Here is a 21176-nt window from a genome sequence, read left to right on the forward strand (position 1 = left end):
AACAATGATATTGTTGTAAATGAACATTTAGCTGTCATGAGTATATGTTTAATCCAAGCGCCAACCAACAAAAACATTAACGCAATGGCTGTGTACATCTCTAAATTACCTTTTCAATTCAATATGATTGTTGATCAGCGTCGTTTAAAAGATAGTTACGGAAAAGTTAAGCCCATTCCTCAAAGTAACGAGGATAAATACATCACAGCATTACAAGTCATGCTTCCAACGCCAGTTTTTAGTAGCATGCCTCTATACCTAAATGCATGTTACACATGTTATCCATGCGTACGTCGGCTATCTATGCTATACCTTTCGAATTGATTAGATCCACTACTAGAACATATTAAACAGTTTGTGTATAACTCAGTCCGGTCTTCCAAGCAGATGAAAAGTCAGGGTACCAAGTTCCTCCACAATGTGTTGTGGAGTAAAACATACATAAACTAAATGTACTAAGTGTTTTAAGTAATGTATTTTATATAGACATATATTGACCTTTGCTACAATAAGAACGTAGGGTCTTGAGAAGTAATGATAAGTTCACTTTATAGACTATCTTAGCTTGTCCACAGGCTTTAGAATAGTGTAGCCCGCTGGCTAAAGCTAACTGATGCTACACTCGGCCCACGATCCGTCCGATATTAGTGCATTGTAGTTCGGATTTTGCGTTCAGGTGATTTGTTGTTTATTTTGCTTACCTTGGAAACGTGGAAACGAAGAAACAAACTCGTTTGCATGCGTCTATTTTTCACTCCAATTGTAAATGATGAAATCTTCCGAGTCCTGCTGTGTCCAATGCTAAAGCCTGCGATGCTATCTCCGCTTTTTTCCAATCTGGTTTCCCACCAACACAACAACTCTGTGGCTAAGCGAAGGTAGCTAGCGCTAGCATTGCTAACATGCTAACACGGAGAAGGCAATTAGCTAGCCGGTTGGCTATCCCCTGTCGTTAGTACAATGCATTTAACGTTAGCAACCAATATTTGCGTGAGCCAGCTAGCGAAACACGGCGACAGCAGTGGGTCTGTCACGCTGACGACTGGCCAGATCTACGAGTTCACTAAATTCCTTCAGTAACAGTGATCTACATCCGACTGTGAGAGGAGGCTACATCCAAGACTGAAAATGTGCTTTGCCTTTCATCGCCTCTTCAAGAACTGCCGGGATAGTTGAACCGATTTCTTTCCAACGACTCGTAAATGTGTCGCGAAGTGATGATGTGGATTTCTGTCCACCATGTGGCGCTGAAATATGATGTCTTTGTACATAATACTTGAAATGTGCCTGGATGGGAGACGGCTGTGAAGTCACCTTTCACAAAATGAAAACATTTGTTTAATTGGCAGGCTTTAATTAATATAAGATGGGGGGGGGGTCTATGCTTTTCACCTGGATCTCATTAAAAGCATCCATATTCTATATAAATATTATAATAAACGTGTTTGCTTGACATTATGTAGGCCTATTAGTCTGTTGCTTTTCCAGGGTGATTCTTTGAGGGGGAATTACTCCCTGGATTTCCCATGATTTGATATACACAAAGAAATTTCCCCACGTTGATGAATATACAATTCGTTTTTTTATCAAACGATCTAAACCCATCTGCTAGTGAGTATCTTGCATTGTTAGTTAAATGGTTATAAAAAAAAATAACAAATCGTTATATATTTATTTATTTATTAATATTTCCAGATATTAAACAATAGATGTATGTCTCATCGGGGCGTATCTTTGAAGATAAAGAGTTAAAAGTTCGGCCAACAAACTCGGCTCCGACATTTTAAATATGCAAATGATTTTTTGTACGTTACATTGTGTTGTAGAAATCCGGCCAATCTAACATTTCTGACATAAATTATATTAGTTTCAATGCAACAAATTACGACTTCGTGCAGTCTTTCTCCTCTTTAGTTTTTTTGTTTTGTTTTTCAATCCAATCCATCATGGAATAATGTGGTTCTCAGTCTCACCAACATACAAACCAGTTGAGCCAGAATGAAGCACTGTTTGGAAAATTCTAGATTTACATATTGCCTACGCATTGTAAAAAATACCACTATTTTTATGTATTTGTTTTTTGTTTACCAATCATTACATTTATTAATTATTATCCATCACAATAATTAATTCTAGTCATAGTTTATTGGATAAAACAATCTTTGAAGCAGAAAATAGAAGATTAAGACTTACTTACAGTCAGACTTTTTCCAAACTAATAGTATCATACGCAGACGTCACATGTGCAGTTCCATGCAATTAGCATGGACAGCCAAATACAAAAAGGCAACGGACACATAGAAAACAATAAATAAACAAGGAACAGACAAACAAGTACAAAACTGAGTGAATGGAAAATTCAAAAATTCATAAAAGGCATTATTATGTTGTCTAGTTATTTGCATATTCAAGGTATTGACTGAAATAGGTATTGGTGATATATATAGGTAACAGTGGGTCCTTGCTTGAAAAGAGAATGTTTTTCGGTAAATACATTTCCAGGGAGGGATGGTGTCAGCAGTTTTTATTTTCGTTAGGCTATAGAGAAGAAACACAAGAAGAAAGAGATTGAATACAAATCGTCGTAAATGATAATGCTTCCAAATCATTTGTTGGTGAACACAGCCTCAACATTTGTATTTCTTTCAGAATACCGTAAAATAGAAAATGATGAACAAATGAAGAGCTGACCATTATGATTTGATTCAGAGATTCACTGTCCTGGAAAAATAAATAGCTGCTAAGTTACCAAATAGAGTAGGCCTACTCTTCTCTATCCAAATATCTAGGTAGGTGGCACATTTTAACCTGGACATGTGCAGCTTTGCAAATAAACCCTGGGAAAAAAAACAGTGTGTGACTGATACAGGTCCTCAGTGGGCCGATTGGACCTTGAACCTCCCCAGTATAAACAGACACACACACACACACACACACACACACACACACGCTCACAGACACACACACACACACACGCTCACAGACACACACACACACAGACACACACACACACACACACACACACACACACACACACACACACACACACACACACACACACACACACGCACAGACACATATGCAGACACAAGCACATCCACGCACACACTTTCTCATCTGTTGTCATCCATGACGATCATTACACCAAAATGCCAGGCATCTGTGATGTAACTTGAGACAGATGTTAGGATGTTTTTATTTTAGCTCCTTCATTGTACTAATTAGTACTTTCAAGGAGATTAGATTACACCAGGAACACATGCGACAAAACAATATGGTGAATGAAAGAGCTTTGTTTGCTGGTAACAAGTGATTTCACAAGATCAATGGTGCTGGGCCTCATTGACCAATGAACCTTGCCTGGCTCTCAACGTGTCTACACAAATTGCCATCTCAATACATGCTATTATTATTGACCTTTCCATTGGGTTAATTATCTGTTAGAGCATCGGCATGAACATTTGACGTATGCTTACTATGTATGTTTGTTCTCCAACTGGCTAGGCTATCTTAAATTATTTACTTATAAACACAACTTAAAAACCTAATTATCATCTGATTTTAAAGGCTAACTAAATTGTATCACATTTACTTCCTTCAAACATTGAAATTAATTATTTCTTCATTAATTTTAAAGTACAAGTTCAATTTGGCATGAACTGCTAGGGCTCACAGCATAATCTTTAACAAATTGTGCAATAGCGACCTCTGCTGTATAATGTCAGTCTCGCGTCTCGTATTTAGTGACAGTATTTGCATTTTGTTTCACTTTACTGGGGCCGTAGCCAGGGTTTTAAAACTTTTGCTCAGCTCAGAGTATCAAAAGTCTAACCCTGAATTAAGCATGCACTCATCTCTGAGAAGTTCTCAACCGCATATTTTTTATACTTAGTATCCAATTTTATTTTTAGTTCTAAAAAACTACAGAGGTTCAGGTATTGGTGACCTCATAGCTGTCTTTGATTTAAAGAATCATACCATTATTCTCGACCCATTGGTCCATGTCCTCCATCTCGAGCTCCAGCACGGAGGGGATGTCATCGTCAAACATAGGCCTGGAGATCAGAAAACACGGTTTGAACACACAAGAATCTTCCAAGTGAAAAGGACTAAATAAAGATTATAATCTTGTCTAGTCTTCATTATTAGGGTTATTTCATGAATGGTTACATCAGGATATTTAAATAGCTTTAATCATTTTATTTTATCAACATCCCCACTACTTTGAAATGGCAGTCATTTTAGTGGTTAGATAAATTCACGGTGATGAACAATCTTTGAGGATTAGTGGATGGGGGAATTACCATATTACCATAGATAGACTTAAGGTTGGGTATGGAATTCTCTTTTTTGGCCATTTTTGCAAAATTACTTGAAATACTTATCATAACCCACTTACAGCAACTGAGTTAGAAGTACTGACATGAAAATTAAACAAGTCAATCATCTGTGGAACGGACAGGGCTCGAAAAACTCCAGCCAATGATTTCCAGAACCACCGAGTGGCATTGGACCGTAAGTACGTCAATCAAACGGTCATACTGCACTCCCCCTCCCCCGCTCCCCGCGCGTGACCCCTTCGTGCACGTACTCAAAGCTCGTGACCCAGAGCAAGCTTCTGTTTGTTGTTATCCTGTATTAGCTACTGGAGCTAGCTAACTAGCTAATCCACATTTGGACCTAGCACTAGAAGACAACCCTAAACTCCAACCAAGCTAGCCTGGCTCGCTCTCGCGCATCTGTGTTCGCGTTCGTGCATGATTGCACGTCCATGTACTTGGAATGGGTAGAGTCAGAGTCCGCGTTGAAGGAGAGGGGGTAGGACCATTTGAGTTGTGTATTTTCAAAATCTGATGGTGTTTCGCAAATCCCATACCCAACCTTTAACTACGCTTATTTTCAAACATTGAAACATAAAAAAGGCATTTCGGCAAGCCATCATCTAGTGCTAGGCCCATTTGTTGACATTGAAACAGCTCTGTATCCACACTCCAAGATTTAGGTCATTTCTTCCAGATTACTTGCAGATAATGTTTTAAGAACCTTCCTTGTATTGGGCATTTTTGGATTATTTAGAAATTGAAACATATGATGTAAGATTTAAAGGTTGTCAAATTAGACAAAATTGGCTTGATAGTAAACATGTGATCTGCCCTTCAAGTAGAAATACCCATATAAAAAATAAATAGACATTTCTTGAACATATGGGCCATATTATCATTCCGAGATATCACTTTCAACTTTACAGACATTGTCTTTTTCAAAATGTATGATAATTGCATGGTCTTATTGTAGTGTGTCTTTCAAATTAAAAGACGAGGAGCCGAGGTGAATAAAGAAGGCTACGGCTACTGGAAGGAAGACAAAGTGGACTAAAACAGGTATGGACAAGAATGTGAGTCAAACCAAAATGACTAAGTGGTTCACTGGAATACTACTGACATCAACAATGTTTCAGTGACGTTTTGTGCATTCAACCGTGTTACCCTTGAGTCCTAAAAAGAGATTGCACAAATTGCACTAAAATAACAAACCAAAAAATAATAAAAAAGCAGCTTAGTTTTTACACAAAGCAATCGAGAGTTCTGTACTTACATTGGTACCTTCTCTGTGCTGCTTGCTTGCATATATGAATCATTTGTTTTATCTATGGAAACAATGAGATACGTCAAAGATAAGACAAACTTTTAACAAAAGAACAGTGCAAATCAAACAAGAAAAGATGAAATGCAATAAAAGCTGGAATTCACATTATATATATTATATACACATATATATATGTGTGTGTATATGTACATATATGTGTGTGTATACTATATATATATATATATATATATATATATACACACATACACAAAAATGTACAAAATAGGTCTAATAGAATAAACAAAAAGAAAAATATTTATTTACATGACCAACAGAAAATCTGCGTAAAAGAGCCACTCCTGTACTCGATGGTGTGCAAAACAGATTAAAAAGCCAGAGTCCAAATGTATGTGAATATAAGTAACTATTGAAAACTAAAATATAGAAGAGCCTTAAACTACAGTTGCAACTGTATAGGAGGGAGTGAGTCGGGTGGTGTAGTGGTGAAAGAGGACAGACATCTAGCTGTGTAGGAGAGAGTGAGTCGGGTGGTGTAGTGGTGAAAGAGGACAGACATCTAGCTGTGTAGGAGAGAGTGAGTCGGGTGGTGTAGTGGTGAAAGAGGACAGATACCTAGCTGTATAGGAGAGAGTGAGTCGGGTGGTGTAGTGGTGAAGGGGACAGATACCTAGCTGTATAGGAGAGAGTGAGTCGGGTGGTGTAGTGGTGAAAGAAGACAGATACCTAGCTGTATAGGAGAGAGTGAGTCGGGTGGTGTAGTGGTGAAAGAGGACAGACGTCTAGCTGTATAGGAGAGAGTAGGTCTGGGTGGTGTGGTGGTGAAAGAGGACAGACATCTAGCTGTGTAGGAGAGAGTGGGTCTGGGTGGTGTAGTGGTGAAAGAGGACAGACATCTAGCTGTGTAGGAGAGAGTAGGTCTGGGTGGTGTGGTGGTGAAAGAGGACAGATATCTAGATGTGTAGGAGAGAGTAGGTCTGGGTGGTGCAGTGGTGAAAGAGGACAGACATCTAGATGTGTAGGAGGAAGTGGGCCAGGTGGTGTTTGAGGTTAATATACCTGATGTGGTCATCTTCTGATTCCACTTGCGGCTCATGGCGATGCCACACACAATCATGCCTATGATGACCACCACCAGCACCACGGGGACCAGGATGATGGTGAAGCTAAGACCCTCATCCAGGGGTTCAGCGGCGTCACTGTTGTTCAACATATCTTGATCCTCTTACCAACAATAACATAAAGGACGCATGAATTAAAATACAACACATTCAAAAATGGAAACCACGACTATGATAATAATAATAATAAACTTTCTCATCAGAACCCTACTCACAATAATCATATAGTTGATGTTAATAATGTGCTTAATTTAAGCATATTCTATCTTTTTTTGATATTACCTTTACTTAATCAGGTTAGTCCCATCAAGGTTGAAAGGCCATCATAATGATGATGATGATCATCATCATCCTCATAATTAACATTTGTTTATTTTATTGCTAACATTTATCAAGAAATCGATCAACAACCAAGTTATATCACCCAGCCACAGAATATACAAAACATACTACATTTATAAATAGGAACAGGACAAAAACACCAGAGGCTGATCCATTTCCAGGGAAATCCTTCTTGGCAAATGTTTGACATGAACTAACCTGGTGTCAACGTGACATTCGTTTGGTCTTGAGATGATTCAGTTGTCATAGGACCTGGACGTCCCACAAACACAGATAATCACAGTTCATTCTATAAAACCAACTTTCAGAGGTCTCTGCAGATCAAAACAAATTATTACATACCGTATAACAACCAACGAACAGCGACATCTTACCTTGGTCATCCTCTGATTCACCGCTTGCCGGGAAGGATTGGTCGTTAGTGGTGACTTCTTCCTCTTCGCCTTCAGGGGCATCGGAGTTATCATCAAACTGACCTGACATTGCCAACAAAGGATCAATATTCCCTTTCAATTATTATATACGATTTCCACATCTTGAAAAATGAATCACTTTATGAACAGCCTTCCCGGAAAAGACTAAATGTAGTCAGTAGTGAAGGAAGAAAGAAACAAAGGCCTTCATAAAGGAAAAAGTAACCCTTTTTCCTAAAGGTATATAATAACACATTCTAAACCAATTGGAAGATGATCCCTGTAGCTCACCGGTAAATTAGAATGTAGGACACAACAATGTAGTCTACATTATTGAGTGCAGAGACTTTTAAGTGATTGTTTAATATTATGAAATATTTACTTTTGGATAATGGATAGTTCATTCATGATAAACCCATCTAATGAAATGTCAGTATTACTTTCTAGCAGTTGTACCACTAATATAACAGGAATTACATGCACACTTCCAATAAGAACAATTTTAAAACAATAAGGTTTTCAGATGTTTTGTCGTCTATCACACCGCATTTATCAGAACCCAATGACTTCAACACAGGAAAAGGGTGACAGGAAACATTTCACAAGAGGATACATGTTCTCGTAGGTTTATGATATTTCCCATTTTTCAAACACATTCTTAATGTAAATTGTAGTCCTTTCTTAATTTTACTCAACCTTAGATTAAACAATACACAGGAACATATCATTACCACAAACTAAACATAAACTGAACACAAAAATTGGTGAGCATGGAGACTAAGGAACTTTGGTAAGACTATGGGAAAGTTTGATCAGGAGTACGTAGTCAAATAATCATTCCATCCCTACCTGTTCCGGCCAGACTGGCCAGTAACAGCAACAGTAGCACAGGTCTCATCTCCCTGGGACCTCGCCTTACATAAGCAGCGGTAAAAGCAGACATGGTGCCATTGTGTGTCTACGTTTCTCTCCACTGTCATGGCCTCATACTTCCTGATTTGCTTTGACTCACCTAAACGAGAGATAGAAAAAGGAAAAAAACACCACCACTAAAGAGGCACACACCCACAGTCAGATAACTCCCTCGGATGTGATGCAATGTACCAGGCTGTGTGCTTGTAGCCACAGGTCTGGTGGCTCCTGGGCCTGGGCCACTGTAGAATCACATTCCTCCTTTTTTGGTATGTGGCCTCATAGAGCATGCCGGAGCTGTGTAAACTGAGGGGAAGGAAGAACAGTTGCCTTTAGTCAGCGACTTCAGCTAATGAGTCCACTTGGATGTCTTTAATAAAAGGTACATTGCAAATACCAGCTATTTTAATTAGTGCCAATTTGAAGCTTAACGTTAGTTGCCAGTTGTTATATATACTTTTTTGGGGAGGCTATCAGTTCAACCGTGACAATCTTTGTCATTATCAAATTACAATCAGATAATGGCATGGGACCGATTACGTCACTTTCCATTTGTAACGCTGTGGCCGACAGACGGCAAGAAATAATCTTGCAACCCAACGCCGTGACAAGTTTCAACATGCTGTCAAGCGAAAAAGGCTTTCTAAATAAATATTCACACACAAATTTATGTGAGTTGAAGTCGATGTTAACTTCAATCCGAGAAATAACAGTACGAATCATGGAAAATCAAGAAAAAAGTTGACAATACAGATGCAACAATGACCTTACAAAGGAATTTTCATTGGCACATGCTAGAATGTAAACGCAAAATACCAACAAAAAACATGCACAATAACCAAATATTTGAGCAGCTCTTTAAATTAACCAATTTGCACACCAGTCTCTCGCTGAGTTAATCTACAGGTAGGCCTCTAATAAAGTGAGCCCAACGGAACTAACAGATCTGGATTTATGGTCTTGAGAATGAGTCGGACCCAGTTTAACGACGGACAGAGCCACTTCCGTCTAACATATCAACACCGGAGTAACGTGTTGTCATCAACCACGCTTGGAACTGTTGAAATGGTATGGTAACAACAATATATTCAAACAACCTTGACTGAAATAGATTATATTATATTATTATTATATTATAATAATTATCAAATGAGCATCAAATAAATAAAGATGGTTTTTTTTCCAGCCGAAAGCACAGAAGAAGGGCAAGGCTCCTGAAAAAGTTGTCCATCCGTTCAGTAGGAAAGCTGCATATCTTGCAAGAGAAGAGATACGCCTGGATAAAAAAGAGAGGTTGGTACAGGTAGCGTTATTTTTTTTGCCAGATCTCCCGAACATTGAGAGCACTTTCAGACGTTGTCATTGTCTAGACGTATGCCTAAACGTTCAAGGTATACGATTCGTTTTTTAATAACCCATTAACTAAGGAAATCTTAAAGATTAAATATTAAGTGATTTAGCTAATTTAGTCAGAATATAAATGTGTAAAGGGAAGACGAGGATGACCCTATTTTATGAAAGGGATAATCTGTAAAACAAACGATGAGTTTGAAATGACAAATAATACAAAGATAGTAAAGAGTAAGTACTAAACATAAATCCAAACACATAAGCACAAGGACAAACACGCACACACTCACACACCCACGCACACTCCAACAATGCTCCCCAAAGCTAGCCCCCCCTTCCCCACCCCCCACCAGCCAGTATTACAGAGTACAATCAAATACATTAGCATTAAATACATTTGCTTGCATGCACAAGTAAAGTATACAGTACATATTTGTACCCAGATACACACATATACAGTATAGTGGACAAAAGGAAAGCAGGTGTGAGTAGAATGAGTCTAGAGAGAAAAGGTAAGATAGATCAGAAACAAGAGCAGGATGTTTTATAATGCATAACTAAAGGTGATTTGAAGATATGGAAAGAAGTGATAGACCTAAGTGAGGAAGGAAGGTTGCTCCAATCTGATGGAGCTTTGAATTTGAATGCCCGACAAGCGACCAATTTCTTTGCTGATTCTAGGTTTAACTAGAAACAGGTGGTCCATGAACCACCACATAGGGATTAAGAGTTGGTTTGAATATGAAGGGAAATTTAAATAAATACATTTGAAGGTAAGTATTAACCAATGGAATTGCCTTCTGGATTTAGGGGCAGGCCTGTTCAGGGACTCATACGTTAGGCAGTGATGGGTTCTATAAGGATACCTGAGCACAAATCTACAAAGACTATTATATAACACATTAAGAGGACGGCGATTTGTTTCAAAGGTGTTACAATAGATAACATCAGCATAGCCCAATATTGGGCATTATAATTATTTTCCGGACCTCTTGTGAGTCAACAGAACGATAAAGTGTTTTCAGACAACCAAATATTTTAATGGTGATTGAATTAATGAGGTTTAAAGAATAGCTGAGAATCAAGCCAGAGGCCTAGATATTTAAATTCTTAAATTTCTTCTACTGTTCCATCAAGAAGACTAATACACCTTAACAAAGTATCAGGTTGAGTGCAAAACAACATACTATGTGATTTTTTTTTCTTATTCAACTTATTTGAAGAGAACCATATTTGAAGCAGATCTAAATACTGAATGTGGTTAAGGTACAGTCCATTGCTAAGGTTGTACTTTTGACAAGGCATGCTGAGAGTTTTTGTTATGTTTTATAGACAAAAACACGAGAAAGCAGGGCGGCTGAACAATATTGGTGAGTTCTTTTAATCCCACATACACCAAATATTGACCTAAATTACACTGGCTTCCATTGAGTAATGTGTTTGCTTGTGTCCTGTCCATGTAACTATACAGGGGAAAAACTGTTATGGTTCCAGGGACAGTTGGAGGCTGACAAGGCGACGTTCTCAAAAACAGATGCTTGTGACATTATTGAAAGGTAAAAGGATCCTGACTGTAATCGTACCATGTAAAATGAAGCACTGAGATGTAAGTAACCTAACAAGCCATCCCTTGGCATAGATAAAATGACTGCTTATACCAACGTAATGCTTTCTTACAACTGTATCGCACATTTCTAAATTCTACTATTTCATTTGCTCAGGTACCTGCACAGATTTGACTCTGAGCTGGAACAGATAGAGCTGGTGAATGGAATAAAGGGTCGCCAGGGTCGACTCCATGGAGCCAGAGAAACAACCATCAAACAGACAGTAGAGCGTGAGCGGGCAATGTACGAGAGCAATGGATTCGGTGAGTTGGGGCTCTTGTATATTTCTATGCTTCCTCCCTTGGTCTCTTCGATGGACTGGATTGATTTGAAACAGTATTTTGTGAGATCAAAATATCTCCCCATGCTAACTTGCTGCCTACCTAGAGGTCTGTCCGTGCCATCAACCAATGCTAATGGTGGAGCTAGGTCACGGGTAGCTTATACTTGGCCCAACTATAATGGGGCCGATAAGGGATTGGGGTTTGAAGCTAACCATAATAAACTACCTTTTCAATAATAAATGATGGCTTTGATCTCCAAAGGACACGGATTTCCAATCAGTCAAGTTTAAATTGTTCATTGTTCTGGTTGTGAATGTTAAATGACAGATCTTTTCCCTTCTCTCTACAGAGATCCCAGATATCATCAATGCAAAGAATTTGAAGACATTCAGGTTGGAGCCCAAAGTTGATATTAACAAACATACAGTGAATCAGTTATGTCTTAGTCTGCTTAAGTCTAGACATTCTCCCAAAGGCTACTTAGAATGATCTTGACATTGTTCCCTTTTGGAACAATGTCTTTACTTACTTTCTACTTATAGAAAGTAAAGTATACAGTACTATAAAGTATATATAAACGCATATCTTAGACCCAGAGGTTTGGTTGAGTTTGACTTCTCGTGATTTACTTCACTGATTTGACTCAATATTCTGTATTGTTTTAAGAGCGTGGACCGGGGACCTGAAAAAGCTTCCTAACATCAAGCTGCGACAGGTTTGTAGTAAAGACAAATTGAAGGAAGATGAGAAGGCTGAAGATGGAGAGGAAGACGACACACATTGCCAGGAGGATGAGGACGCTGCTACTATGTCAGACTCAGACTGAGCTCTGTGGCAAAAACAGGACAAGCAGCCCTTTGAAACTGCCTTTTTACTGTGGTATCGTAATGCACCAAGTGGTGTACTAGTCGGTTTTTAAGGACTTCGGGTCGACACTATTCTGCCACCTTTCCAATGTTCTCCAGCAGATGGCGCCCAAGAATCATCCCAACATGTGAGCAGATAGAGCCGTCTCCCTTTCGGCCATTTCACTTATTAACTTCACTCAGCCATAAAACAGAATCTATTATTGTTTATTGCAGATGTTTGCATAAATAATATTTTCATACCCAATTAGAAATAGAAAATACATTTTGTTGACACAGAAAGTGGATCTGTCATTATTAATGATCGAGTTCCATTTTTTTCACAATGAACGCAATACATAAGTTGCCTAAATAAGTTGCATCAATTACAACAGAGGCTGTTATTCTTCAGATAGGAAACACCGGGGATAAGAACTGGAAACGTACAATTGGCAACAGTAAATATTTGACCTGGAATACTGAAACTGAATGTCACTGACTGGCTACATTTCATCGTTACATCTATATAAAATAGTTGAGTTACAACTGGGGATCTCCAGTTTAACATCAGTACTTCTATACTTGCACTGCAGTAGTGATAAACCAACGACTCCCCATTTCCTAAATTGTCTCTGCCTGTACCTCCATTCCTGTGCTTCCTTCTGCTGTACTCTTCCTCTTGTTGGTGACTCAGTCAGAAGGTCAGGATTAGCATGAAGGAACATGTCCACCACACCCAATTAGACCCAAACCACGCCTTTTCTTTTTAAATCAACCACCCTACGGAGGGCAGGGCTATTTCAGTCATTCCTTGGACTACAGGGTTTGGAACGGGGAGGAGCCTCAGACAGGCGCAACTGCGGCCTCTACCGATTGGTCAGAGTCCATCTGCTCCTCCGGGACTTGCGCAGGGGAGGGTCCGACTGGGACCACCACAGTGTCCCCCGTCGGCTTGACCCGGGGCTTAGGGTCCCGAGGGGGATGCAGGCCCTTCTCGGGGCAATTTTGCACCGTGATGATGCGGTTGAAGGCCTTTAGGCGGCGCCAGAGCTGCAGGTAGACCCCACCCTGGATGTGCATGAAGAATAGGCCACTTATTATGCCCATCCCCACCACTGTCACCTTGGTCCAGAAAGGCCACTCCATCACACCTGAGAAGGGCATCAAACACACAAGCGGACTAAATGGTTGCGTGTCCCCCAGTAGTGTACGCAATGTTATTTACTGTGTTTTATTTGAAACCTAAACCCTCTAGTCTGTGCTTACCCTCTGCTGAGTAGTACTTCAAGAGAGCCAATCTCCACAATTGGTCTGCAATAGAGAGCAAGGGGAGTTCTGGTTATTGCTTAATCTCTGGAATATCATTTTATCATACCAACAAATATTTGTGGAATCGGTGTACTCCCGTTTTGATCGAATTCTGTGGGATACAAATAAAGGTAAATCACAATACAAGCTTAGTGCAATGAGGAAGTGCTATCCCACCTAACCAAGCAAACAGAAATATGGGGAGGAAAGCAGAACCCCAGATCATAAGGGTCTCTAAAGGTTTGTTTCACATTAAAATTCATGATTTGTTATTTGTTTTTGGTCAATTTCAAAATGAATGATTGAACATTTTCCAAAATTACAAATCAGTCAATTACAAATCAAACTGGCCTGGTTGGATATGTAGAAAAAAGGAAATCAAAAAGGAAAATGGAAATGAGTAGCAACGTTGTTGGGTTTGGCCGTTACAATCGGCGATGTTGTTTGGGATATGTACAGCACACGTGGCGTTATATTATAATTGTCAGAGAGGCTTATCCCTCCATCGGACGTGGACATTAACATCCACTGCTGCCCAGACAGAGCTCCACACACAACGTGGCGTTATACTATACGACTCTAAGACGCCTTAGACGCCCTCTCTCGTACGCTGACAATCGCTGGCCAACAGGAGCTTTCTGGTAATATGCTGCCCCCTATTTTGTGGAGGACTAATTCCGTATGTGTTTGGTACAGCCATGTGGGACCAGTGCAGTACCGACCCTCCTTGCCCAGGCGGAAGTCCTCAGCGGTCCTCTTACACAGAACGTATGCGGACCAGGTCACACACGATAGGGACAGGAGGTGAAAGACCACCGAACACAGGATCTTCCTCCACTCCCCCTTGGTCATGTGGAGCCTCTCCCACTGGGGTAGGGGGACACAAGAAAAGAGAGGCAGAAGGGAGAACCTCAGAAACAAAGGACATGCAGAGGGAGGAGCGAATCGTTCCTTTACCGATTATTTACCTGTACCACTAGTTCTAATTCAAGTGCGTAGTAGAATCCCAAATTTGCCGTCTAAAGTTGATCTGATCTTAGTCGTCGTTTACACGCGAGTGTTTAACTGTGATTTTTTCCGTTGACATGAAGGGATGTGTGTGTGTGTGTGTGTGTGTGTGTGTGTGTGTGTGTGTGTGTGTGTGTGTGTGTGTGTGTGTGTGTGTGTGTGTGTGTGTGTACCTTGAACAGGGGTTTGAGCTCCGTCTCCATGATGAAGTCATACTTGCAGAGTTCACAGCAGCGCGTGTCTGAGGACTTGATCCACTGGTTGAGACACGCCCGGTGGACGAACCGCAGGCTTCCCGTGCACCAGCACGGCGTGATCAGCGGGTACTCCTCCTCACCCTCGCAGTGGCAGATTCTGTACAACCATCAGTCAATTCAATGACTTGAATCATTTCAGCGATTAAATCATGCATTATGAAACATAAACACACACACACACCTGCAAACCTCCGCGTCAGAGTCTTCAGAGCAGAGCGTTTGCCCCGTGTCACCGTTGGCCCCGCAGTGTTTGGTCCCCGTGGGAACGGCCGAGTCCCCGCCCCCCGCCCCCTGCTCCTGGTAGGTTCCTTGGTAGGTCATCTGCTCCTCCTCCCCGGCCAATGAGGAGCTGCCGCCGGGGCTGGGGGCCCCTGGAGGACCCCCGCTGCTGCGCCGCTTCTCCGGGCCCGCCTCGCACTCCGGCGGCTTCCCGGTCTCCTCCCCACCGCCCCCGCCCTCATGGGAACCCATGGTCTGGAGCTCCATGGGGGCCTCTTTGTCTGCCCCCGGCTCCCCCCCTGGCCTCACCCGAGGCCCGGGCGGCCTGTCCCTGCCGCCCCCGCTGCGCCGCCGGCCCCTGCGGGCCCTCTCCTTGCTCCAGCTGCGGTCTTCGCGGCCCCCGGCCTCGTCCTCCGAGGTGGTGTCTGACGGCGGGCCCTTCGGCCTGGGAGCCGGGAGCTCCTTGCGGACCCTGGTCCCCGCTGGCTCCTCCCCCCTCTCCTTCTTCCTCTCGCGGGGGTCCGGGCTCGGGCTGCCCTCCCGGGCCGGGGCCCCCTGCCCCTCGGCCGGGGCGTCCACGGGGCCACCGACGGGGTCGCTGACCTCCTTCTTGCGTCGATGGCGGCGCTTCACCGTCTTCTTCTGCTGCGTACTCTGGGAGGCGGTCGTCGCGGCAACCGGGCGGGGCGGCTTGCTTAAGCTGGCTTTGATGGTGACAGCGGCGCTCGCCTCCAAGGGTGCTCGTGGGCCAGAACTGGCCCACACACACACACACACACACACACACACACACACACACACACACACACACACACACACACACACACACACACACACACACACAGGTTACGACAGGAAGATAGGAAATGGACCATCATAAATGGAGGAGACAATCACTGTGACTTAGGACCTATCCAGAGGTGGGATGGGGGTCTGACCTGCCTATGTCCTGAGGGGAGGGGGGTATGGCCGATGTCTTCAATGCTGTACCCAACCCAGCTGTAGAGCCCTTCCCCTGAAAACACCAGCAGTTTTGTGAGTACATAATAATCATACAACAAACTCACCATTGTAAAAATAATAATTATGTATACATATATATATATATATATATATATATATATATATATATAATTAGCGTTATCCCAGAATACATTATTCAAGTCTCAAGTGTCTAGGGGTTTTGAAAAGAGATGTGGTTGAAGACAGAGATTGGTTATGAGCATCCATCTGTCATAAATATAAATGTCTGTCATCAATTAAATCAACAACAGCAGGAGGCTTCTGTATTGGCTACCTTGGGGATGCTGCTGGATCGACTTTCTGAACTTGCCTTCCTGGCCTTCGCTCCCTGGTGGAAGACAAATCAGACAGGGAAATCAGACGCTGATTAAATCAGAGTAGTACAAATATTAAGAGTAAGGGTTAGACACCTCTGGGACCTCCCTAACATGAAAATGGACCCCTTTCTGGATACTTTTATTTGACGTAGGCCTGCATACATCAAAAGAGGTTAGTCAGAATTATCCCTAGTGGCAAATAGAATAAGCAATACCAATCCAATGACAGCACACATTTCATTTGACATCAGGCATAAGCATCCACACTGTTATCCAACTTGAATGCACATCCCAGTTGCCAGGTAAATGAGTTGCGACGTGTTACCCAAGCCCTCGTGATGTAACAGGACGGTCCACGTGTCCCGGGTCCTGACTACGGCCAGGTCAGGCCCGCTGATCCTCTTACCCCGGCTGCAACGCCGGGCATTTACAGTCACATTAAATCCGGAACCTTCCAGAACGTTTGCTGTCCAAACTCAACCGACAGAGACCTTAACTGTTGACGGTTGGTCGACATGGAAACATTTTCATGTCAGATTTATTTTTATTGCTTGGAACAAAAATATTACATGATTTGAGTGTTGTGTCAATAGGACCAATCCATGCATTATGGCTGTTGTTTAATAAAAATGTTATATATAATATAACATTATTTCGGCTCATTATCTTTCAAAGTCAAATGTTTTGCAAGTGACTGTAGGAAGTAATGCTCTATGCTACTTTAACTGTATTCTCAAAACAAGTGTGCAATCAGATGTTGCGGCACCAATTCACGAAACCACAAATACAGTTTCACTTCCTCGTTCAAGCTCAGAGTATTTATCAGTGAGTAGAATCCAATCGACATATTTATAGACAGCTTCATGCGTTCATCTATGGGCAGGTTTGATGAAGTTGATCTAAACAGTAAGGTAAAAAAAGTGACTGAGGGTAAAAATGCTTAGCCTATAGATTAACAATCCTTAATTCAATGCTAGTCTCGTAGGGCCAACCTTTGATGCAAGGCAAATAACAGAAGAGGCAAAGACTACGTTCATGCTACCGGAAAAATATTCACACCCTGTCCACACCTTTGTATTGTGTGTTTGAAGGGATAAACACTGCAGGCATTATTGCCCCATGGACTGTAGGAAATAGTTTGGCCCAAATCCCTACTCTGGAATGGACCCGCTCAGAAGGCCTGAGTCCTCTTTGTCTCTATCAGGTTCACCTGTCCCAATTAGTTAATTGCGTTTAGCTGTGTATTTCAATCAGGCTATTCCCTTCCTTCTTTACTATTGGTTGTGTTTGTGTTCTTTATAGATGTCTGCAAACAGTAAGGATGATTCTGTGCAGTAGTGTAGTTAAAACATTTAAGGGGGGGGGGGGGCGGAATAAGCAAGAGGCGGGGGGACATTTTGAGAATAAAACACTACAAACACACATATATATGTCTCACCGCGCTCCAAATCCAAATATAAACGTAATGTTATTCAATAAGGCTCTCAGACATGCTTTATTGCTTTCAAATATTTGGTTAGTTGCATCACTACCTCACCGCTAGTTCTGTTAGAGGCTATGTTGCATCTGTGAGTTATGTCCTAGTGTTTCTTTCAAAATAAAGGTCCTCTGCTTCTTCCATGTTTTAATTCAGGTGGGAGGACAAGTGCACAGGTTTAAAATATTGTGTGTCACCCCCAAAAATCCAAACCTATGTGTCTGCTCATGTCCAGTGCCTGTTCCTGCCGAGTGTTAAGAGAGTTCCCTGTGGTATAATAATAATTATATATATATATAACGATAAAATATAATGCACAGGTTTAAAATATTGTGTGTATTCCCCTTACATATGGACTACTTATTGCCAAAATTGCAAAACAGTCTATTTGTTATTTAGTCCAAAGCTGTCTATACATTAAGGACTTCATCCTGAATTCATGACAACAACGTCACAACATCACTTCCTTCTGTTAAAAGTATGTCTGCTATCACATCCTTGGCAGCATGAATGGGTTTTTTGTCGGCCCGGATCACCCAAGACCCATCTTTGGTTGTCCCATCAAGTGTTACTTCCTTAAGCTGCTCCAGTGCCAATGAATGGTTGAAATATTGCCTGGATATACAAATCAATTGATATAATATATTAAATGTACAGAACTAAAAAGTAACCAAAGCCATGAAAAGACCTTCAAAGAGATACTGAGGTTGTTTCTGTCTTCATGACCGAAAGTAAAATGGTGGATCCCCTGTAGCTGATGATAAAGATAGGCTAAGATAACATCCCTCTCTCTCTCTCTCTCTCTCTCTCTCTCTCTCTCTCTCTCTCTCTCTCTCTCTCTCTCTCTCTCTCTCTCTCTCTCTAAACACAACCAACCTAAACACCCTGAAGTCCCAGTGCAACCCTTTTCAGAGAAATAGATTAACTCCCCAAGAACTGTTACGTAACCTGCAGTAACCTGCAGAACACACAGAAATAATATAAAAAATAAATAAATAAATCCCACCTCAAGCTTGTCCTTGGAGCGAGGACTGCTCTTTGGGTCCCGGACTGGAGCCACAACAATCTGGTGGACCGGCATGATGTTGTATCCCAGCAACACTCCTGAAGTCCTTAACACAGCATTCCCAGCGTACTGTACCCGCCTTTAACCACCGGCACCACGACCACCATCACCCAGTGTGTAAAATGGCTCTGCTCCCATCTGAAGGAGTGAACCAGATGGATCTTATGGTCTTGCTCTCTCGCCGTCAGGTCACCACGGTTACGGAAAGACAGACCTGGAGAAGGTTGGGCGTGTGGTCACCATGAGAGAGACTGAGGCTTGGTAGTCAGGGGCAACCAGGTGAATACTGTAAGGGGGGAGGAGCCAGAGTTGTCGTGTTTGCATGGCAATAAGCATGCGGTAGCATGAGGATTAGGCCTAACTCTAACCCCAATCCCACAACTACTTTGTGATAGTGCTAATAGGATTTGGCTGAGCACGTAGTGCACAGTGTGTGTATGTTTTGTGTTTGTGTGTGTGTGTGTACATGCGTTCCTGAGATAGAGCTTGACCATTGGTCAAAAGGGTGGATCCAATGAAAGGCCATTGGCTCTCTGTTGTCAAACAGGCAAAGCAGTGATGGAGTACGTCCATCAGACCCCAGTAGAGTTTCACTTAATTTATTCTGATGAAATAGAGAAACAGGAGAAGAAGAAATATTTTTCTCGACCCTTTGACTATCATGCAATTACTTGCATGATACTTGCACATTTTGAGTTGTAACTTCGTTGTAGTTACTTATTGTAAGTAGCTCCGGCGAAAACGGTCATAAATTAAATTAATGTGTGTGTGCATTTATGTGTGTGTGTGTGTGTGTGTGTGTGTGTGTGTGTGTGTGTGTGTGTGTGTGTGTGTGTGTGTGTGTGTGTGTGTGTGTGTGTGTGTGTGTGTGTGTGTGTTTGTAGGAGAATATTTTTACAGAGCCAGAGGTGTTAACCATCTTGTTTTACATTATAAATACAGTAAAACAACTCTCCGCTCACATTTGTAAATAGTTATACTAAAATAATGACCCCATTCCAATGACCATGGTTTCTATATGATTATGGTGTCTTCCAGATCCAAGCTATCTGAGTCCAAGCTGAACGTGTCCGCAATCTGCTGTTATAAGGACATCACAGAAGGGATAAGGCAGTTGATGTTTGCCTGATTGAGTACACAAATGATACACCAGAGGGCGTGTCCAGCAGATTTATGGGCTTTGTGTTTGAATGCTAAGCATTAGGTAGAAGAGTGATAGAACTTAATTATATGACTAATGTGTGTGTGTGTGTGTGTGTGTCTGTGTGTGTGTGTGTGTGTGTGTGTGTGTGTGTGTGTGTGTGTGTGTGTGTGTGTGTGTGTGTGTGTGTGTGTGTGTGTGTGTGTGTGTGTGTGTGTGTGTGTGTGGGTGTGTGTGTGTGTGTGTGTGAAGGAGATAGGGAGGGAGATAGAGAATGAAAGTGTGTGCGTGTGTGCGTGTGTGCGTGCGTGTTTGTGTGTGTGCCTAAGTGCATGGGGGTGTACTTTGACAGTTACATGGCTCTTGACCTGAAAAACTTGTGACTCAATCTCAAATGCGAGTGTATGCACATGGATATATTTTTTGTCATTGCTGTTCAATTGCTGTATTTTTTATGACCGGTAAGTCTTTGTGTGTTATAAAACTACACAGCTATATTTTCCTCCTCAAGTGTTTAGTGTGGTTTTTATTTATGATTTTATGGTTTGTTCATCCATCTTGTAAAAATCTTGGCATTCAGTCTGTGGAAACAAAGGAAGAATTTCATTGCACAACTGAGAACGTCTCATTTGTGCATATGACAATAAACACTTTGAATTGGAAATACAGCCATTTTAACATTGGACTAAATGACCCATTACCCAAAGTCTATGTATAATGTTTAGATGTAAATTGCTTTATCGCTTTTGAGGTTCATAATTAAAGAAACAAGGAAGTTACAGGCACATTAAGCCATAAAGTGACCGAAAGCGACAGGTCAGAGCTTTAGGGGTGCTGAGCTCCCAATGAGCCCCATAGCCACCACCCATCCTTTTTTCCATA

At 41.6% G+C, this 21176-nt stretch overlaps 4 protein-coding genes across 4 annotated transcripts in view; 1 reads left to right on the forward strand and 3 right to left on the reverse strand.

Moving 5' to 3' along the window:
• fbxw7 (F-box and WD repeat domain containing 7) overlaps window positions 1-1276 on the reverse strand; it is an 86132-nt gene extending 84856 nt beyond the window's left edge. The window contains exon 1 of the mRNA XM_030350489.1: window positions 702-1276. The gene's annotated coding sequence lies outside the window, so the exon portion shown is untranslated. The remainder of the gene's footprint in view (window positions 1-701) is intronic.
• Window positions 1277-1663: 387 nt separating this feature from the next.
• On the reverse strand, window positions 1664-8574 carry tmem154 (transmembrane protein 154). Its single transcript, XM_030350495.1, has 7 exons — window positions 8330-8574; window positions 7442-7543; window positions 7266-7319; window positions 6664-6828; window positions 5596-5647; window positions 3979-4055; window positions 1664-2538 (listed from the first exon to the last, which is right to left on the reverse strand). Exons 1-7 carry the CDS (start codon window positions 8421-8423, stop codon window positions 2534-2536), a joined length of 549 nt encoding a protein of 182 aa, XP_030206355.1. The 5' UTR covers window positions 8424-8574; the 3' UTR covers window positions 1664-2533.
• A 725-nt stretch (window positions 8575-9299) lies between these two features.
• Window positions 9300-12867, forward strand: tma16 (translation machinery associated 16 homolog). The gene is made up of 7 exons (XM_030350494.1): window positions 9300-9460; window positions 9579-9685; window positions 11075-11112; window positions 11214-11298; window positions 11464-11612; window positions 11983-12025; window positions 12300-12867. Exons 1-7 carry the CDS (start codon window positions 9347-9349, stop codon window positions 12457-12459), a joined length of 696 nt encoding a protein of 231 aa, XP_030206354.1. The 5' UTR covers window positions 9300-9346; the 3' UTR covers window positions 12460-12867.
• marchf1 (membrane-associated ring finger (C3HC4) 1) lies at window positions 12691-19463 on the reverse strand. The gene is made up of 8 exons (XM_030350493.1): window positions 19094-19463; window positions 16568-16621; window positions 16209-16285; window positions 15233-16024; window positions 14968-15148; window positions 14509-14653; window positions 13745-13789; window positions 12691-13629 (listed from the first exon to the last, which is right to left on the reverse strand). Exons 1-8 carry the CDS (start codon window positions 19166-19168, stop codon window positions 13322-13324), a joined length of 1677 nt encoding a protein of 558 aa, XP_030206353.1. The 5' UTR covers window positions 19169-19463; the 3' UTR covers window positions 12691-13321.
• Between the last annotated feature and the right edge of the window lie 1713 nt (window positions 19464-21176).

Source organism: Gadus morhua, chromosome 3 (genome assembly GCF_902167405.1).
Source record: "Gadus morhua chromosome 3, gadMor3.0, whole genome shotgun sequence".
Classification (NCBI taxonomy): domain Eukaryota; kingdom Metazoa; phylum Chordata; class Actinopteri; order Gadiformes; family Gadidae; genus Gadus; species Gadus morhua.